At 41.7% G+C, this 22,082-nt stretch overlaps 1 protein-coding gene across 8 annotated transcripts in view; it reads right to left on the minus strand.

Annotated features, from left to right (window-relative positions):
- The window catches only part of MITF (melanocyte inducing transcription factor), a 215,938-nt gene that overhangs the window by 60,830 nt on the left and 133,026 nt on the right, over nt 1–22,082 (minus strand). For 5 of the 8 annotated variants that reach the window (XM_084902863.1, XM_084902864.1, XM_084902865.1 and 2 more), the window contains exon 2: nt 13,697–13,946. In XM_084902863.1, coding sequence (XP_084758989.1) covers nt 13,697–13,946 — 250 coding nt within the window. The remainder of the gene's footprint in view (nt 1–13,696; nt 13,947–22,082) is intronic. The other 3 variants (XM_084902866.1, XM_084902860.1, XM_084902862.1) reach the window with 1 other exon arrangement.

Genomic DNA, 22,082 nt, shown 5'->3' on the forward strand with positions numbered 1-22,082 from the left:
TTGGTCATTTCTCAAGAGCCCATTATGTGGCTCAGTCACTGTGGACTTGGTATGTGTCTCTGATAGAAACATTGCCTACAGGGCTCCGCATTAGTAAGTACTGTGCCCGTGCTAAGTGCTTTGCAAGCCTCGTGTCACTTATTTCTCATAGTGACACTGTCATTCCTGCTGCATAGACAAGGGAACTGAGGTGGGAAGGACTTGGACACAGCCCATCTAACCCTAGGGCCCCTGCCCTACATGAATGCTGCATCCAGGGAGCAGGTGTGGCACATAATCAAACCCCTTTGGGCAAGAATTCTTTGAGTGAATTTTAATTGAAAAATGGAAACCCAAACAGAGAAGCAAAGTAGGTCCATGAAACAAGGTTCATGGTTAGTGCAGAAGTTTACAAGGGCGTTTTAGGATTACCTCTGAGTTTTCCTCTCACAAGAGGGAGGTAAGAAGACACACTGTGTGGGGGGAGGGAAAGCGCGCCTTGTTCCTACGTGAGCTGCTCTTCCAATGCGGGCCGGCCCGAATGCTGAGCGCACAGCCAGGCCCCCAGTGAGAGCATGCTCAGGCCCAGCATCAGAAAGTTTCTCAATCCCGGGAAGCTTCGAACACATGTTTTATTCCAACCAGGAGGCAAGCAGGCCACATGCATGGAGGGACTGCCTTCAGGCAGAAAACTAATCCTGAAAAAAGAAAACCACTTTGTGTTGATGACAAGGCTGCAGTAAAAGGCAGCGCCAAGAGGACGGCTGGCCAGGGCAGCCCTTGCTGCCAGGGACCACCAGCGCCCACTGCTTGTCAGAGTAGACATGCCAGGCCCCTCACACTCTGAATGGGCCATTTTGTGTTACATTTAGTGAATCCAATGTATGAAAAGAGAGTAGACCATGAAACTGTAATTTAAATAATACTTGAGAGTTTTAAAAAGTTTCCTAAAAAGAAGTAGGTCTTAACTTTTTTAAAAGTCAAATATTTCAAGACCCCATTTGATGAGGCCCTGTACTTAGTTCTCATTGATTAAGAAAATGTGAAAAATGAAGAAAGAAAGAAATATATGGCTTAGGTATCAATTTGTACTGTATTCAACAGAAACTGGTTTGGCTCAGTGGATAGAGCGTCGGCCTGCAGACTGAAGGGTCCCAGGTTCGATTCTGGTCAAGGGCATGTACCTTGGTTGTGGACACATCCCCAGTAGGGGTGTACAGGAGGCAGCTGATCGATGATTCTCTCTCATCGATGTTTCTGGCTCTCTATCCCTCTCTCTTCCTCTCTGTAAAAAAAATCAATAAAATATATTTTTTTTAAATTGTACCATGTTCATCACAGCAGGCTACATGTATTTGGCTGGTGGGCGTGGCTGGTGGGTGTGGTGGAGTGATGATTAATTTGCATATTAGTCTTTTATTAGATAGGATATATATTACAAACATTTGTGGACAATGGATTCATTGACCTCTCAGAGTTCCTCCAAAGGCACAGGATTAATCACCTCCCCTGATTTGACAGGATCAATCTATTTTATCAACTTTGCATATAATAGAATGCATATAATGGAATGTGTACAAGAGAATCAAAAGAGATATTGGGCCAAAACTGGTTTGGCTCAGTGGATAGAGTGTTGGCCTGCAGACTAAAAGGTCCCAGGTTCTATTCCAGTCAAGGACATGTACCTTGGTTGCGGGCACATCCCCAGTAGGGGGTGTGCAAGAGGCAGCTGATCGATGATGTCACTCTCTCATTGATGTTTCTAACTCTCTATCCCTCTCTCTTCCTCTCTGTAAAAAATCAATAAAATATATATTTTTTTAAAAAGAGAGAGAGAGAGAGAGAGAGAGAGAGAGAGAGAGAGAGAGAGAGATAAATAGATATTGGGAATTTTATAATTTCCACTAACAATTTTACACAAAGCAAAAAATCCTAAAATCCTTTGCTTGTCTTCATCCTCCCCTAATGTGTCCCTGCGGGAGACTTGCCCCAGCTCTCCGCATGGCTACTGGAGGTCTAAAAAGCCCCTAAGTAAGGAAACTTGGTGGAGCCCTGGCCAGGTGCCTTAGTTGGTTGGAGCATCATCCCATCCCATACACCAAAAGGTTTCAGGTTCGATTCCTGGTCAAGGCACATTCTTAGGTGGTGGGTTTGATCCCCAGTCAGGGCATGTATTGGGAGACAACTGATTGATAAATGTTTCTCTCTAAAAATCAATAAAGAAACAAAAACATATCCTCTGGTGAGGATTTAATAAAAAAGAAACTTGGTTGATTTTATTTGCACTAATATTGCCCAATTTTTCTCATGTTTCTTACAAATTAACTCGCAAGTCCCTACAGCAGTGCTTCTCCAATATGAGCATGCGCTAGTCTCAATCTGAAAGCAGCTAAACCCCGATAACAAGCCCCACTCCAGAGCTTTAGCTCAGAGACTTGGGAGGGACTCAGGAGTTTGCCCTTCTGAACAGCTCCTAGCGGTGCCGGGACTGAGGCCCAGAGGACCCTGTGAGAATAGCCCCAGAATACTTTCCAAGAAACTCCACTGAAGTCCTACATTCCTTAGATTCACATCAAACTGAATGAGGGTTTTACGTAAAAATTAACCAACCTTTTAGAATGTTCTGGTTTTTCTCTCATCTATGAGATAATCGGTGATCCTATGTTGTCAATAATAATGGGCACAACAATCCATACTGGTAACATTGCAATATAAATTCTATCTAGATTATGCCAATTACTGAGCTGGAAAAATTATTGTGGCATATGATTTTAATGTACATTTGGAAAGCTACTAGAAAATTGAAATCAACTTTACAAAGGCCTGCATGCTTATTCACATATCTTATAAGACAATAACAACATCGTTAATAAGCAGTGAGGAGAGTGTGTAATTCTAAACTAAGAAAACCAGGGTCTGACAACTCAGTGGCTTTTTTCAGGAAGTTATGAGTGTTGGTAGCCCTGCTCTCTTGTTGTCCTTCTTACTGTAACTGGGTGAGCACACACCTTTGTAGGCGCTTAGTTTTATATGAAGATCACATTAAATATCTCCAACAGTTTTCTGATTCCAACACAATAAACTCATTTGCATTAGGAAATGACAAGATACCTAAAATATATAAATTATCATTTAAGAATATTAATTCTAGTTTAATAAATGGTTAAAAACTAGTATCAAAACAAACGTTGGCGCCTTATCCGGTTTGGCTCAGTGGATAGAACATCAGCTTGCAGACTCAAGGGTCCCAGGTTCAATTCTGGTCAAGGACATGTATCTTGGTTGCAGGCACATCCCCAGTAGGGGGTGTGCAGGAGGCAGCTGATCAATGTTACTCTCTCAATATTTCTAGCTCTCTCTTCCTCTCCCTTCCATTCTGTAAAAAATCAATAAAGTATATATTTTTAAAAACCCACAAATGTTGGCAAAACACACAAATGTTGGGTGCCTGGTTGGCTTCACTGAGTTACCAGCCGTACTGTAAAGTCCTAAAAACATACTGCAGTGAACAGAGAAAAGAGAGGGCCTCACCTCCACAGCACAGATAAAAAGTATCTAAAAGTCACCAGAACACAGGTCTTCAATACCCTGCCTGTCAATGTAACCGCTGTGGAAGTGCAGTCAAAGAACGGCATGGACGGACGTCGTCCTTCTCCCTCATGAGCATGCAAATTCAGATGTGCTTGTAGGTGTAAAACGTACACCTGATTCTGAACACTTAGTGTGAAAGACTCAGATGAAGACTTATTATAAAAAAGAACTTTAAAATCTTTTAATAATTTTTATATTGATTACATGTTGAAATGATAATATTGTAGATACATGGGGTTACATAATAAAATATATTCTTATATTGATTTCGCCTGTTTCTTTTTTCACTGTTTTTAGTGTGACTGCTATGGAATTTAAATCTTCTATGGCTCATATTCTATTTCTTGTGCGGAGCTGTGCTGGTAAACCCTCACCTTACCCTCAGCAAAATGAGGGCACTGAGGCCCGCGAACAGGAAATATGCCAAGGTCATCCATGTCAGTAGTGGAGTCAGGCTAATCCTAGACTTTCCACAGGGATGCTGAAGACGGTCACACCTCAATACATAATGAAGCACATCAGTTGTCATTAATGGGGATCTGGCATCCAAATAATAATTTACTGTTTGGATGCCAAGGTTACAGGGCTGAAGTTATATGGTTCTGTGCTTCTCATAAATTCAATCTTTCAAGGTTAACCTGGCTGTCCTAAATCTCACCAAACACTTGGCAATGCAGGAGGACCAAAGGCCATTACTATCTCCTGTCTTACCAGAGGAAGGACTCCAACTACATTCCATCAAACCACAAGGAGCCAACACGCTCTGACAAGCACCTCACAGCCAAACCTCCAAGAGCCTAATTTGCTCCCCATCTCTTCACCAGGAGACAAAAGGAAGCCTGGAATATGCTGATGGGGTAAAAGAAAACACAGCGCAGTTAACAGAAGCCTATAGATGGCCCTTCAGAATTTGTAAGAACAAATACAAGAGGGCGCGTTCCCATCGCCGCACAATATAGCTTTGTTTAAGAGCCAAGTCTCAGTCTTGAAACGTGTTGGTCATAAATCAGCAGGCATCACTTTAAATCAACCAGTTTTATGAAATAAGCCAAGAGTTGAAAGCGGCAGGCCTAATTACCAGCATTCCTTGGTGAATTACTTAGCAGGGTGTGCTAAGTCAGTGTGCCGCTGCCTCTTGATCCCCAATTTCAGCCTGTACTTATTTCCCAGGAGGTGAAAAGAGCATGTGGCTAATTAAGGCACGGATCCCCACAGTCTGTACTCAAGGTAAGATTTCTTTTGAAAAAAAAGAAGAAGAAAGAAAAGGTTCTTTGCCTGGCACTCATTAATCTAATTTTTACTACTTCACTAGAAAAATAGAGCTAATCTTGTCACCTTTAGGCATCTGAACTACCTTGCAGTGTTCAGAAAAAATGTTACATATTTGTAATTTAGCCAATAGGAATTTCTTAAGCCTTTCCTAACCATCAGGAATGTCTCTGGTTTGTCATTTCTAATTAACTCTCAACAAAATTTCTAGCTCCTAAATTTTAATTATACAAAACTCAGGGCCAACAGAGGAGATTACGCCAAAGCTATGCGGTGGTAAGGTAGCAGAAATCTGAATTTTTCTTTTCATCTTGGGCCTCTTAACTACTTTAAAATTTTATTCACAAGCTAGTGATTCAAGTCCTTTTATTCCTTTTTAGTTTTCAGGACCTCGCTGTCTTTCTGCAGAAAAGACCACTCGTCACATAATGTGCATCAGCAAGTCCAGTAAGCCTGCCCGACTGAAATGTGCTGCCCAACACCGGGGTGAAGAGAACACCCGGAGACTCCCAAGTGAAAGGCAGCCAGGACACTCGTTTGCATTACATTCAGAATGAACGCATATGCTCTCCTATAAAAAACAGCAAACAGGCTCAGACCACCACCGGCTCCACTCCCAGATCTCACCCCACGGGTAACTGGTAGGAACAGTCTGGGGTAGATTCATGTATACACTGTTCTAGGACAGTCTCTCTTTTCTAAATGACTGACAAAAACACCTACTTTCCTAAGATCACTCTCTCTACTATTATATAACAGCCTCTTACTTCATCTGCTGCATAAGCTCCATTTTTATTCTTCTCATTTTCAAAGTTATAAATCAATACACAAAAACATTCAACTTTATAAACAAGGACCGGAAGACTATTGTACTGCCAGGAGCTAAATTTTCCTTAAAGTTCAGGCTCACAGAAGTCAATAAAAAGAGACATATTCAGGGCAAGAGCCAAGATTCTAGTACCGATTGCAGCTATCACCTTAAGCAAAGCCACTGTTCTGATTTACATATTTTTAACACAGATCCCACCCACTTTTTTTTTTTAATAGGGCAATGTTAAAATTAGATTTTGCTTATGCATGTCCATAATTGCTACTATTTAAGAGCATGTCTATAAAACAGTGATTTTCAACCCATGTGCCATGAGAATGTTTAAAACCTGCAGTACCTGAGTGTGTACCTCCAACCTCTTTTCCCTAAGATTGTCAAATAAAAAGAATGACAACAGCCAACACAACAACTGCTATCTGGTGTGAATGAATCAAAAGTATACCTATTTTTCTGTCATATTGGCAAAATATATATTTTTTATATGTCACAGAGTTTTAGTAATTAGTTTACGTGTGCCACTATAGAAGGTAGTCAGTCAAGTCAATGGTCTTTAATTGTTGAGATTAAGTAGGTAACATTCATAAGACTTGGTGACCTTTTCATGCAGTTATTTAAAATTTATGACAGCTGACATTATTCATTTTAAAACAAATAGAAAAATAACCAGAACCAAAGTTCCAGTTTCAAATGTTAGAGCAAAGCGCTAATACTGCAGGGAGGCAGTGAAAGAAACTCTACAAATGCAACCACAATTTCAGCAGAAAATTCATATTGAAAGATGTGTGTGAGTCTATCAAATTGAGTATTTAAAAATCCTTTAAAATAAAACAAATTTATTAAAATAAATAGAACTGTAACGCATATTGAATTGTGATAGTCTGGCCACCAGGACCTTTGGAGCATAAGTGACCTTGAGTTATGTTTCAGAAACTTTCACTGTAGTTCCTTTTTTATTTTTTTAATACTCACCTAAAAATATGTTTTTATTGATTTTAGAGAGAGAGGGATGGAGAGAGAGAAAACAACAACAACAACAGGGATCAAACCTGCAACCCAGGTCTGTGCTTTGCCTGGGAATGGAACTTCCATCTTTCAGTGTATGAGACGATGCTCCAACCAACTGAGCCATGAGGTCTGGGTACTGTAGCGCTTTTTAACGAATAACGATGACTATTACTAACCATAAAGTACTATCGTGGTCAAGGCAAGAACAATTCTAGATCTTTAGTCAGGCATATGGTGGAGACTAATGGAGATGTGTTCAGTATTCAATGTGGATGATCTTACCAATTCCAAATGCCTAAGGTCATGCACCTTTCTGTTAAGTCTGGAGACCCCCTGTAGTCTCTCTGTGCTCCCCCTTTGCTCTAACATAGTGTTACTGGTGATTCTTTGCAAATGTTTAGGGCACATCCTTAAACTCTGTAGAAGCCAGAGAGGCATAAGTTGCTAGGGTAGGATATGGAGCCTAACTGTGTGACCAGGAGCCAGGGACAATATCTCTACACCTATTTCCCCATCTGGAAGACAGGCTTTTTCCTACCTTTTCCATAGGGTTGCTGGAAGGATATGGCCTGTCAGCCTACCACCCAATTCACCCACTAGTTTACCTCACGGCAGTCACCTCCTTCCTTCCTCCAGGCTGCTTTAGGTACTACCACATTTATGCCAGTAATTCCTATTAGCATTTTAAGGCATGGCCTGAAGCTCTATAATAAACATTTGCAATACACCCTAGGCTGCCATGGATGTGGGTGACTGCCTCTCCCTTCTGGAGTTCCTCAGGCCACTCACTCTGGGACAGGTACTCCCACCAATAGTTAGGAGTCTGGTGTTCAATCAAGTGGGTTCCAATCCCGCTGCCTCACTTACTTCAGCGACTTTGGGTGAGCTACTTATCCCCTTTGCCTCAGGTCCCATCTGAGACACAGGATGCTGGACATGCCAACAGTTCTCCTAGGGCGACACAGACCACTTAGAACGTGGCGTTATGAGCCTTGGTAAGTGTCCTCTACACACAACACAAAGGGAGTTCAGATGCTGATCCTCTGCCAGGATGTTTCTCCACCCTTCTTTCATAATCAGCACCCCAAAGAGCCTTTCTATACTCTTTCCCAATTCCCTCTCACACATCCCCATCCCCATTCCCATCCCCATGCCCAGGAAATCTCAACAGGCACACATTCCATGGGGCAAAAAATCAGCCAAAACCAGTTTGGCTCAGTGGATAGAGCTTCGGCCTGCGGACTGAAGGGTCCCAGGTTTGATTCCGGTCAAGGGCATATATCTTGGTTGCGGGCACATCCCCAGTAGGGGATGTGCAAGAGGCAGCTGATCGATGATTCTCTCTCATTGATGTTTCTAACTCTCTATCCCTCTCTCTTCCTCTCTGTAAAAAATCAATAAAATATATATTTAAAAATCATTCAAATAGCTAAGACTTTTTTGCCCTCTATGATGTAATTTTCACCCCCCTTGGGGCAATATCGCTGCTGCTGCAGAGGCATGTCACCGGAGAAAGAAGTCACCATTCAGAGCCACTCCTAAGCTCCAGCTCCTGATAGTCTCCTTAGATGCTAACCTGCTCCAGTAGCATGGGTCATCATAAGAAACGTGCCAGTGAGGGCGAGAGCCCGTCAGTCTGGCTCCTCCTCCAGCAGACAAAGAGCGGAGGCGGTGACCCTCACGGAAACCCAAGGTGCCTTCAGTGACTGCGACGCAGCACGCTGACGGCACAAGGGGCCTCCCAAAGCTCCCGGAGCAGCACCCACACACAGTGGGCCGGCCACATACTCATGTCCTGTAATCACGGGGGGGGATCATTTCCACTTAGTGCCACGTTCCCAAGTGACTGTGGGATTGGAACAGATGTCCCAGTGTTTTCAGAAAAGTGAATTAATTCAGAGGCTTAGCTTTGTCAAGGCGGAATAGCTTGTTTTAGATAGTTGCTCTGCCTAGGTCTACCCTTTCAAGTGGACTAGACCTAAACTTCTAAGTGAAGCGCACTTTCTTCAGCCAGTGTCTCATCACCAGGTACTAGTGCAGACAGAAAACATCTCAATAGCAATCAACAGGCTCCACTAAGACGGCCGCACTGCTTGGCCCGTGTTGCTTCGTGTCACCATGCAGGACAGCTCTAAGAGCACCTTGTGGTGTCAGCCCCGAAATTACACGTCCTTCCCCACAGGGTCACACAGCAGGGGAGGCAACTGGCCGCCAGCTGGGGCCCATGCAAACGGGCACACCTGTGACGCCAAACAATCCAATTGCTTTCAGACCAATCTGCCTAAGGAAGATTGGAGGCTGGAGCCATATTCTCAAAAGTAGAGACAACCCAGAAAGAGAAATTCTGTTTCTTTTGTTCTATTTGCAAATGTGACCAAAGAGCAAGCGTTTATGTCTACCTGACAGAACTGCTCACCAAGTCTCTTCGAAGAGACCTCTCCCCACTGCAAGGGCAGGTGGGCAGCTCTGGCAGGAAGGCTGCGCCTCCCCGAACAGCAGCCCCGGGCCCGAGAGGGAGGGCAGGGAGCCCGGAGCGGCCCTGGCGCTGTTTCTTCTGCACTGGAAATCTGTACTAGTCAACAAAATGAGTTTTAAAACGGAAGAACACGTCAAAGTGATACTTTTAGGAGACTCCTGCAGGGAGATGTGGCCTCTCGCTCTGCGAACCTGGAAACGGAGTCCCTTTGTCCCTGTGAAGAAGGACGCCTTACACAGACAGAGTCTGAACCAAAAACAGAAGGACTCTGAAGTTCACAAACAGTCCTGGATCAGGCTCGCAGAATGCTCCTGCGGCTCACAAGGTGACAGAGGACGTGACAGCCAGGGACAGTGGTATTAGAACGCTCAGGTGTCCTTTCTTATGGAGACAGGGCCTCTAGCGACAGGTTCCCCTAACTGAGGGGCTGAGGCAGCAGATCTGAAAAGCGAGTGCCGGGCCTGCTTCTTATGCTGTGGCAGCTCTGCCCCTGGATACATAAACCGAACGAAGCCTAATGCGCAGGGCGCTATGGGAGCTTTCCTCCTGCTGCATCGACCAGCCCTCTGTACCTCCACACCCCCCTCCAAGGTCTTCATTATACCCAAGGAATAAGCAGCACCTAGGACGGTCTACACCAGGTACATTTCCTAAGTTGTACAGAAAGGCCAGCAATTCAGTCACCTGTCCTTGCCTTCATTAGCAAAAGCCCGGATGCTGGGTGTAGAACAGGGAGACAGGTAGGACTTCCCTAGAATAACTGTCCCAACGGGACGCCCACCGATTATGCCGGAGCAAATGAGTACCGTGTGGGCCTGGTAAGAGTGTCTGTGTTTAAGGAACAGCACAGCAGCTGCCTGGTCCCTTAGGCCGCCTGAAATGATCTGCAAACAAGGAACGTTTAAAAATAAGTTCTCCAAAACTACTTAAAATATCCTAACGTTACAAAAGTCTTCTTTGTTTTGTTTTAAATTCTTATAGCCTTTCTACAGAGCAGAAAATGTCAATGCCCGATCTATTCCAGAGAGAACATCTTCCTTTAAAGTTTTAAATTCCAAGGCAAAGAAAGGAAGGGAGAGTGTAGAAATCCTTGGCAATTCCCTACAAAGCTCTAAACAGAGGAAAATTTTCAAAGTATAAACCAATTTTCTCTAACGATAAACTGTCAGAGGCTGTGCAGGCCGGGTGGGGAGAGGAGCTGGGGTGGGATTGAGCACTCGGTGCTTGGCGTCCTGTTAGGCAGACGGGACAGTGAAAACACGTGCTCCGTGCGGGTGCGGACAGCAGCCCGGGGCTGGGTGCCATGCCGCTCTAGCTAGGACACCCGGCGTGTCCCAGGGCCTGCACCTGGGTGCTCTGCTTTCCTCTGAAAGAAGGTGCATCAAACTTCAAACCTCAGGTTTGTGTGATTCCTATGTCAACAAAACCCACCTGGAGAAGAAACTGTTTCCATTAATGGTCTTAATGTTCCTTTTTTATAATTCATAATTTAAAATACAAGGTGTGTTCACCACTGCAAAAAAAACATATTATGCACTACATTGGTTAATTTATGATGAAGCAACCTTAATTACAATATTCAACTGAGCAGGGCTGTTCAAACCCAGAGGATATCTCTAGTACTTAAATACATCGCAAAGCATCTAACATTCCATGTCACCCAACACGAAAATCAACAACAGGAATAAAGGTACAAACTAATTAAATCAATAGGGAAACTCAAGGCTGATCCTGCAAACCTTCACAAATTTTCAGACTAAATGACGACCGTGGGAGGATAAGTAAGCAAATTTCCAATCTCTATTATGAATTCCAAGGACTAGACCTAGTTTGCCAGATGCTGTAAACAATTTTTAAACACACTTTATAGTTTCATATATTTTAAGCATAACTGCCAAAAAAAAAAAAAAAAAAAAAAGTGGGGGGGCGATTAACCTGAAAATACCCATTTAGCTTTTGAAATCAGTTCCTCAGCCCACTGACAGCCTATCCGTGTCAGCAAGCTGGCCCTGTGTGCGATCCTCTCTCACGTTCTCGCAGACCAGGGAGCGGAGATTTCCCGGTGCTCTCCCTGCAGCACGGGCACCACTGCCTCCGTGGGAAGCGGGGTTCCACCCGGGCAGTATCACTCCTTAAAATCCAATGAAGAGTTTCCTCACTACACTCAGAAAACACACCTTCCATATAATCAGTATCATAATGCACTCAATTGGTCAACTTGATATTACTCATTCCTTGAATACATACATTTACTGAAAAATGGTCAAAAATTAAGCATATTAACTTTTTGCTATTAACCATTTACTTTATAAAATTATGCTTATGATTTAAATGGGAAAAGAAAAAAATACATTTATCTCACCTTTCTATAACAAATATTTCATATTTTATACATAACACTTTTAAAAATATGTAAACAATTTTTATAAAGTACTATGTCATTAAGTATCTGAAGCAATCACTAATATGATACTCTCCTTAAAACTGTTATTTGTGTTTCTTAGAATGTCACATGAAATCATATAGTTTTATTTGGCCTTAAGGTTACTAAAATCTGCCTAGCTTTCAAACCATCATCATTGCTATGCCAACAATTCTTGTTCTTCATTTACATGACACACTTCACTACTTTACGCAGTGTAAAGATGCATGGCAGAGATCACCTGTATTCAACATGAAACATAAATTTACCAACTGCTCGTTTTTAGTTAGATGAAGTCTCCTGGTTCTAACACTTTAGTTGTGCTTTAACTATGGACATTTTCCTGGCACACCTAGTGGGGACTGTAGCTCAAGCCATTATTATAGTATTACCAGTTAACCGAAACATATGAGGAAAACAAATACATTATTCAAACCACATACTAAAGATTTTAATATTAATCATTTTTAAAATAACATATTTTAAGTAACAAGAACATGTAGGAATAATGTGCATTTTTAAGATGATATGAAAATGGTTCAACACATTGCATTTGGATAACTTCCCCACCATGAAATATAATACCATTAATAGGAATATTGATTTCAATTAATATACTTTAACATAATATCAAATATTACCTTTGAATTGGACATAAACTACTAATAATACAATCCATGTTCTCTTCTAAAATTTGACCTTCAGATATTAAAAGTTGATTAATACAGTGAATAAAATAAACATATTTCTCTGTATTTTTTACTAATTCATACTTTAAATAATCTAAAGTATAGATAAAACAATTATGATTTCTGTAATTAGTAGACAACTTAAGTCTTAAATAAATCTTAAGTCTATAAAAACTTATTGACTGCCAATCTTCACCCAAATAGAACACAAAGATTTAATATACAACCTTTTCCCAAGAGAAAACCTTGCCTTTAGTTGGGGTGACTGGGGTGGGGTAATATATCTGTTAATTGAGCAATATCCAGAATTTCAATCACATTAGAGTAAACTTTTATGCTAAACTGTTTGGGTCATTTTTGTTCTAAAAGAATTTTAATCCTTTGTTTCCCCCCCCATTAAAGAGTTTTATGATTTCATCATTACATTTTTAAAAAGTCTTTGCAAGTAAAAAACAATTTACTTTAAATTATTTTTAAAGAATCTCTGTCCTACTTCCTGGGTAGGATCACATATTGCTTCCCAGTTATAACACATCATCCCACTACTTGTTTTAACAGAAAAGTCTAACTTGTGGGAGATGGTTTTGTGAGCACAGAGGAAGCAGAGACCAGCAATGAGTCTCCGGTGTGTGAAGTTCACAGTGTTTAAAGAGTAGCTAACTCAGACTCTTCAGAATGAATCAATTAGGTGAATGGGTTAAAACTTTTTTAAGGGAACTTTTCTTGCATCAGTCATATTTAAGAGTTGGGGTGTTTATCTTTAAACTAGAGAGTCTCTCCCAAATGCGATGTGGAGTACACCTGTGTGAGATGGAGGTCTACGCTCACGTTAGTTTTACCAGTAATTAGGAAGCGGTGGCTCTGCTGGAATGAAGCTGACGGGCTCCATCCGCAGCTTCCCCTCCAGCCCGGAATCAAAGACCACACAGACAACTCCCTGCAGCCCAGGGTCGTGCCCTCTGGCAGGGAAAGCGAGGGAGGAGAGCAAGGGAGCTCTTCCCGGTTACACCTGAAGAGCCTTCTAAAAGAGTCAGGCTCTATAGCCAAGATTACTCACTACAGAGAGAAGAAACTTAAGGAAGGGCCATGGGATGTATTAGGGGAAAATGCATACAACTCATTAGAAGAGCTCCTTTTACATTTTCAACTTTCCCAAAGGAGGATGGAAGATATGGATGCAGCAGACACCCATTCCTACTTGTGATTTCTCATGAAACTTCCCTCTCCTCAGTAAACAAGGTCAGCACTAGGTGCCAAGAGCATGCAGGTATCTCACAGTCCAAAGCATGGAGGGACAGTCGGGTTGGCGATGACTGGCATGATTCAGACAGGTCGCTAGGACCAAGTACACATTCAGACAAATAAAACGCCTAGAAGCTGGAAAATGCTGATTTGGCAGAGGGCTCGTCTAACCAACAAGAGCCACACTCACGTACCTTAAGGACTTCCATGGGCACCTGGGCGGCAGAGGGAAGGGTGGTGGGCACGCTGACGTTGATGGCCGGCGTTGGGCTCGCAGGTACTCGCTGCTGCATGAACTGGGCCGCCTGCAGCCTCTGCTGCTGCTCCCTGCGCTCCTGCTCCTGCATCTGCTCACGCATGAGCTGCTGGCGTAGCAAGATGCGTGATGTCATGCTGGAGGAGCTTAGCGGAGGCTTGGAGGCCCCAGGATGCTCCTCGGAACTGCTGTGGGAAAACCAAAAAAAGATGCACTTTAGTTCCCTAGTGAGACCTTTCATTTGCATTTGGGGTATCCTAACTTGTATGATGCCCCATGAAATGAAGCTGGCAAACGTAATCAAGTTGCACAGTAGTTTCCACATAACTGAGAACACATGGTGATAGCAAGTCATTAGCAGTTGAATTAAAATAAGTCGTGATTCCACTGAGGCATTTTATCACGTGGCTGAGAAGCGATGCACACAATGGCACCCGATTCTTACATGTAAAAGTGAATTGCTTGATTTGCTTCTTTGTAACAGAATCTAACTAAATAACTACTACATGCTGTCGCAATTCCTCGAAGATGTCTGAAATGTTTACTAACATGGAGTACTATAAAGGAAAGGTGTATTTCGCCAATGGGGTCATTTAAGATACAGAAAGTAAAAACCATTAATGAAAGAAGTACTTGGAGGGAAATATTCACACTGAACTTGACCTCAGCCACTGGGAAAAGGAGCAGAAGCTGGCCTGACCCCTGGCTCCGCCGCCTGGTTTTCTCTGTGCGTGTCCTCTGACACACCCGGCATGCCCTTTCCTCCGAGTTCCCCAGGAAGCTGCCTTCTGGCAGGGACTGCCTCTTCCCAAAGCTATTTCTAAGGCTTGGACACCAGTCACCAGTGGAGAAGAAATGACTTCCTAATTTTCCTAAATAGGTTTTTCAATCACTTATTTTGCCAGTTTTATGACATTGGCAGTTACTAACACTTCCAGAACAGAGGGATGACAACAGGTGTTGCCAAATTATCCATTTATGAACATGGGAGGTGTGTTTTTTAAATTTCCATTGCATCATTATATTTTAAAGCCCTGGCTAAGAAGGATTTTGTGAGAATCAGGTAAAATAAAATAATTCACATAAATCCCCTAGTACAATGAGCACCATACCATGTATTATTGCCTCAATAAATAGTCACTGTTACCTAGAACATTTAACTGTTCTTTATTTCCATTTTTATTCATCATACTTTATTATTGCATCTTAATTGTCCATAAAAACGTAAGTGATCTTAAAATACAGTAGGAACAGAGGGATGTTTACAGCAGTCTTACAACATGGGACTGTTTTTCATACTTAAAGGACTCCTATCCCTTTGTCCACTTTTACTAGAGACACTAACAACAGGAATGAGGTTAGATTTAAGCTGCCTAAAGGGCTACACTGAATACAGAGGGCTTTCCTCACTCACTAAACCGTAGGCAGAGCCCACAGTGATGCCAAAGGGAAGTGTACTGGGCTGGGCTGGAGTCTGAGAGGCTCTTCGCCTCTCCAATGTGCTTTTCTAAAAGCTATGTTCAGAACAAACAATGCAAAATCTTAGCATCCAGAAATGGAGAAAGGTGACATTCCAGAAAAGATTCACTCCTGTGTCACTCTTCAAGGGAAGCAGCTTGTTAGAGTATGATCCCCAGTATTGTCTTTACCTTCTAAGAAAAAAACAAAATAAAGCCTTTAATTCATCGACCACCCTCAGGAATTCTTCCGGACTCTGCCGGTGAGGGTGAAGAACTGTCTATGCTTGCCCCGCCCACACGTCCAGAAAACTCCATCACAGAGGGCTAGCTGGCAGTTTACCTATTTATCCGTTTCCCTAAACTGTGGCAGGTTCATATAATATAATACTAAGCTGCCATTAAAGGTAGAGAAATATATGTATTGTTCTGAATAAGAACCACACAGTATAATCAACTTACTTTTATTTGTTCTTTTAAGATATATTTTATTTTATTATAAAGAACTTAAAGTTTTACTTTTCAATCACAGTTTACATCCAATATTATTTTGTATTAGTTTCAGGTGTAGAGAATAGGAGTTAGACAACCATATACTTTACCATTTGCAATAGCACAGATGGACCAATAAGTCATTCAGAGAAACACAAATACCATGTGATTTCACTTATATGTGGAATCTAAAGAACAAACTAAATGAACAAACAAAACAGAAACAGACACATACACACAGAGAACAAATAGTTGCCAGAGGGGAGGGGCTTGGGGGACTGGGTGAAAAAGAAGGGATTGCCCTGGCAGGTGAGTCTCAGTTGGTTGGAGCAACGTTCCATGCCCTGACGGGTTGTGGGTTCGATTCCGGGTTAGGGCACATACCCAGGGTGAGGGTTTGATCCCCGGTTGATCCCTAGTCAGGTCATGTACAAGAGGCAACTGATCTATGTTTCTCACGTCAATGTTTCTCTCTCACACCCTCTTCCTTTCTCTCTCTCTCAAAATCAAATAAAAATGTAAAACATATCCTCCAGTAAAGATTAAAAAAAAAAAGTTGAAGGGATTAAGAAGGACAAATTGTTAGTTATAAAATAGTCACAATAGGAGATGTAAACTATAGCATAGGGAATACAGTCAATAATATTGTAATAACCATGTACGTAAGGTGTCAGGTGAGTAGTGGAAATATTGGGGGACAAAATATAATAAACTTAGAAAAGCCAGATGCAAAATAGTATTCAATGTATGATCTAATTTTTTAAAAGTGCACCAATGAAGAAGTATAAGGATGCCATCACTCTGGACCATTGCAGGTAAGTATCATTACAGTCTTTTAAGAGCACAACTTAGAGGTCTTATTAAAAGCTGTGAAATTATTCATACAATCTGACTCAAAATTTCATTCGTGGAAATTTAACTCAAAATGTAGAAAACCTGACATTAAAAAGCTATCTTCAAGTTGCTAAAGGTTCTGTGCACCTAAGTTTGTTGAGAAGGGTTAAGTAATTAGGAGTGAAATGCTGGTCAAAAGGCACAACGTTTTTGCTACAAGATGAGTAAGGTCTGAGGACCTGAGGTACAGTGTGGAGGCTGTAGGGAACAATTCTCCTCGTTACAAAAATAAAAAAATGGAACTATGTGAGGTGACAGGTGTGTTCTATAGCTTGATTGCAACCATTTCACAATACGTACATATAGATATATACCTCAAATACTGTACATACAATTACACCTGAACAAAGTGGTGGTGGTGGGGAATACAACAATTTAAGAGATTTAAGCATAAAATAGGTTTTAAAAAAGTAAATCAGAATACATGAATGATACATGAATTTGGTAATGTAGCATTTTTTAAAATAGAGACTACAGAGCAAAGTGGAAAATACCTGTAATAAGAGTACATTAAAAAGTAGGATTCAAAAATGTATTTACATTTTAATTTAAAATAAGAATAGCATGTGTATGCTCACAAATACACATGACTACAGGGAATGCCTAGAGATGATCATAGTTGCCAAGTTGCCAGAATCAGAGTGGAATTACAGGAAAATTTCTTGCTCAGTCTTTCCCTCACTAAGCTAAATAAAGCCATAATGATTTTTCTCAATGGCAGACTATATGCTGCTAATTTCAGAAAATGAAAAAGTGGCCTGAGTGGTCAGTCATCACTTGGCTAGAAAAGGGGACCGGATCCATCACAGACAGGATACTGACAACCCGATGGGAACGCAGGGACTGCCTCCAGCACAGGGTGCTCTGAGCCTTCAGAATCCCAGAGCAACCCATCCCTCTTCCATCACTGTTTCCTCCAGGCACACCGAGTGGACAATGCTGATACCCTGCTTATGAGTAAACCATGTGCTCATCCACATAATAAAAGTAGCCATTACTCAAAATAATCTGTTCAACTGGCAGAAGATCAGCAAAATTAAAATGCACTAGTACTTCCCCAAACTAAGGAAAAGGGGCAGGGTGGGGTATTACTTAAAATGAATAAATAAACAGTCTTAGCAGTCAAAGCCTGTCAGGTTAGGACATTTCCAGAGAGGCTGATCTTTTGATAGGAACATGAGCAACCCTTTGTGCAGCAGCAAATGCAGCTGCAGAATAATTGCACTAATTAGCTGCCCACTGGCTGTGATATAGGGGAGGGGGGGAAAGGGGAGGGAGGAATCCTGTCAATTAACAGTAAAGCATTCTGGAGACTCCTTAAATTAAAATTATGAGCTACCAACCACATTAAGGCTTTGGACTTTAATGTCAATAACAATGTCATTTAAAGTATTTACTGAACTATCCAATCAGAAAATAAAACATATTGAGACAGTAGATCCATGTAAATAAAAGGAAACCCCACTAAGAAAACCTAGCAGAGCTCACTAGTTGACATTATTAACAAATGTTCCAAAAATAAAGTGCACAGGAAGATTGCAGTTACTGCATTGCACACACTCCTTGTGGGATATTTCTATGTCATTAAGATAACTCCAGGTTCTCAGCTTCACTTTCAACCTTTTAAACATCCCTTTCTCTTCAAAATAATTGAATCTGTAATGAGCACCTTATAGACAAAAATGAAGATATCCACACTTTTAAATGGTAGCAGGACAAATAAGCATAAATGTTTTAAACATTACCAGTGACCATAAGCATATTATTTCTTTTTCTTTTTTAATGTTTATTGAATTTATTGGGGTGACATTGGTTAATAAAATAATATAGGTTTCTGTACAATTATATAATACAACCTTACAGAAATTACTTTTCTAATTATTAGCTCCTTTTTTAAAAAAAATCTTAGTTTTTAAACTGTCTATTGTAAAATAAGACCCTGATACTGAAGTCTCTGATATAAGCAAGCAAGGAGAGCTGTCCAAATGCATTTAATTCTAGAAGCTAACTGAACTCATCCAGGGCCAGAGAAACTCAACCTGCCTTAGATAATCTTAATTCCACAAATCTGATTCCTTTTAATCAGATTATGTAAAGGTCATTTATTCAATAAATTCAGGGTGGCCCTAAAAAGGTACAGCTAACAGCTCAATTTTCAAAATGAAAAGTATTTCAATAAACACTGCCTTTTGATTATTCAGTGTGTGGGAAGACACCCTTCAGTTAGGGAGTGCTTCCTCTCTGCCAGGTGCTGGGACCACCTGGTCTCTAATCTCAGAAAGTTTAAAGCCATGGACATATAGTTTAAAATTAAGCCAATCATCTAGATTATCTGACCGTTACCTAGTTCTGTGTGGGAAGGCACACACCTCACCAGATTCTTCTTTGAAAGCCAAGAGGCCAAAGCCTGCACTGGCTTACACAGGACTCACGGAAGCCATTCACACCTCCCTGCACATTGAGCTGGGACTGCCATCAATGGGGCTTGCATTCTAGTTCAGTCCCTGGTAAGCAGTGATTTTTAAGGAGCCCTCCCACCTCTCCATACCTCTCCAGAATGTTCCTCCCAAAGCTATGGTGTTGATTAAATGAGCTTGTTACTAAGTTAAAGTGCTGGACCCAGTAGCTAGAATATGGACACCAATTAGCCACAGATACTTGAGGACTTGCGCTCCACATTATTTGGCACACTCTAAATTCAAATAGTTAATCCCACTGCCTTCGCTGGCCACTTCAGTATATCAGGAACTCCATGTAATCCACCACCCAGCACCTAAGCACCACCTGCCGCCTTCTCCTCCCGGTGACAGCCAGTGCTGCCGAGCCCTTCACAGGCCTAGGCTCAGGCTCTGGCCTCCACGCCGGGGTCTCTGTAGGAGACCGAGGTCATCTGGAACTTGTCCTGTAGGTTGAAGGAAATGACAAACTTTCCCCTGCGTTTCCTCTTTTCATTTCCTCACACCGAATCAAGCTCTGCCATTTACTAACTTGTAACTGTGTCCAAGTTAGTCCATCTCTGAGCTTCAATTTTCCTTATTTATAGAGTATTTGTTTAATACCTCTGTCTGTCAGCACTGTGATGATGATTAAAGTTTGTAACAGACGTAAAAAGCTAAGCAGACAGTGCTCATTTCGGCAGCACATCCCTAAAGTTGGAACAATACACAGAAGGTGAGCATGGCCCCTGCAAGGATGGCATGCGAGTTCGTCAAGCAGCCCACATTTTTTGAGTTGTTCACTTGCAACCTGTATGGTCTTGTAAACCAATGAAACCCCAATAAATCCAATTTTAAAAAAGCTAAGCACATAACTAAAACATAGTCCAATAAATGGGAACAGAGTTCAAAATTTAGTAAAAAAAAAGGAGAATACAAAACTGAACATGCTACTTCATTCCTGATGCACGGAAGTGACTTCCTACACGCCTCTACGCAAGTCTGCACCATCGCAGATTTGTCTTTTAGGGTTTGGGCATCCATATTTAAATCAGAGAACTTGACAACATGTTTCAAAGGTGAAGAGAGAAGATAATTTATCCTGCGATTATCACATGAGTCTTAAAGTCCTAGTATCTTTCTCCAAGAAAAATTAATATTCATGATAATCATTCCGTTGCTAGAGCTCATAGCCTAGCATTGGCCTGCACTAGGGCACAGTGTGAGTCTGCACAGGAAAGCACAACGTGATGGCTCACGTCCGCAGTGGAGACACAGAAAGGCACAGAACATCAGCTTCCCAGAGTACAAGTGAGGAACCTATGTCATGGAGGGACGAAGCCATTGGGTTTCCAAACTCACAGGCTGGGTGTCACTCAATCAGCTGAGCACCTGTCTAAGATCAAAATGCCCAGTCTCTGTCCTTAGAAATTGATTTCAGTTTAGGTAAGTCCCAGGAATCAATATGTCTACCAAAATTCTACAGTTGCCCTGGCTAATATGGCTCGGTTGATTGGGGATGTTCTGTGCACTGTTTCTGGTTCAATTCCCGGTCAGGGCACATGCCCAAGTTTTGGGCTCAATTCCTGGTAAGGGGTGTACATGAGGCAGTCAATTAATGTTTCCCTACTCCCTTCCTCTCTCTCTAAAAATCACTTTTAAAAATCTTTTAAAATATATTCTGCAGTTGATTCTGATGTCTAGCCATGTTTGGAAACTAACGAACACCCACGTTCACCCAGCCCTTTAGTTGCAACTTGCACGTAAACCCACACCTTTGATTCTTAGACCAGAGTACTTCCGTCCTTAACTGAGAAAATTCACACTCCATGCCTACCTCCAGAAGGCTGGCAGCTCTGAAGAGCCCTTACATACTGAATCAATGTGTGGGATGAGATGAAATAGGAGGACTGGCAGACAAAGGCAGCAGTCCTGAAATGCCTGTGCACCTTTATGGTTACAACAGAACTCTTTATCACAACTAAAAGGATCGCAGGCTGTATCTACGGAAACTGCCCTGACCAGATTGTTCTGTCAGCTGGAAGAAATTCTCAGGAGTCTTTTGAAAGTGCCTTCAAGTGCAAAACCCACTGAAGTACGCGCTGGAAAATGGATATGTCTTTCTAGGTGACACTCGAACACTTCGGAATGATTGTACATCTTCCCAGTCCTTCCAAGGCAATCACTTTGCAAATTTAAGGAAGACTTTTTCACCATGTACCATGGAGGCAAGTACCAATAAGAAAATATTGAAATTGAAATAAGAAAGTAAGAAACTGTCATTTGTACTTAAAATAGCCGAGTCTAACCATGGAAATGTGAAAGTACCAGATTTCACAGTTCAGCTTCAAAAATTGAGATCTTCTGGATTTTTGCCAACATCAGGTTTTACTAGTCAAAACTCAAACCGAAAAATGAAGACCTGCCAAAATTCCAGCACGTCCCAGTAATATTACCAGCCCAAACAACCAATACTACAGGTTCCTGGTGCAGAAAAAATAAAAAGTTCTTGCAAGGTGTTATTTATCTCCTCTTCTTTCCTTCAACCAATATTTGAATGTTTTCAAAGGCCAGGCTCTCTGCCTGTGAGGGACATCATGGTGTCCACAGTGGATGGGACTCTTGCCTCTGGGGCTGTGTGCCTTTCACTGTACAGAAGGAGGAAAACATACTAAAAAGACCAGCAATGATATATAAGTTAAAATCTGAAATCTCCTTTGTTCAACACGTAGGCACTATTAGTTGATAAAAAATTGAAGGCACTCATTTATTTAAGATCAATATTCCTTAACTTGGACCTTTCGCAGGTACCTTTAAAAGAGTAATCTCAATAATTGATTAGCTCAAAATCAAGAGAACCTTAATAATGTTCCCAATACATCAATATTCTCCTAAAAGAGGGTACAAAAAAATGACAGGCTGGAGCACAGGAAGGAAAAATTTACAGACACCCTGTGATCGTGATGCCGTCACAGTGGAATGACCAAAGACTGGTCACCAGGAGGATGCATGCTGGTGAGGTGCGCACGGGCGTGTGGGGACTGAC

The sequence above is a fragment of the Pipistrellus hanaki genome (assembly GCF_964339955.1).
Source record: "Pipistrellus hanaki genome assembly, chromosome: 13".
Taxonomy (NCBI): domain Eukaryota; kingdom Metazoa; phylum Chordata; class Mammalia; order Chiroptera; family Vespertilionidae; genus Pipistrellus; species Pipistrellus hanaki.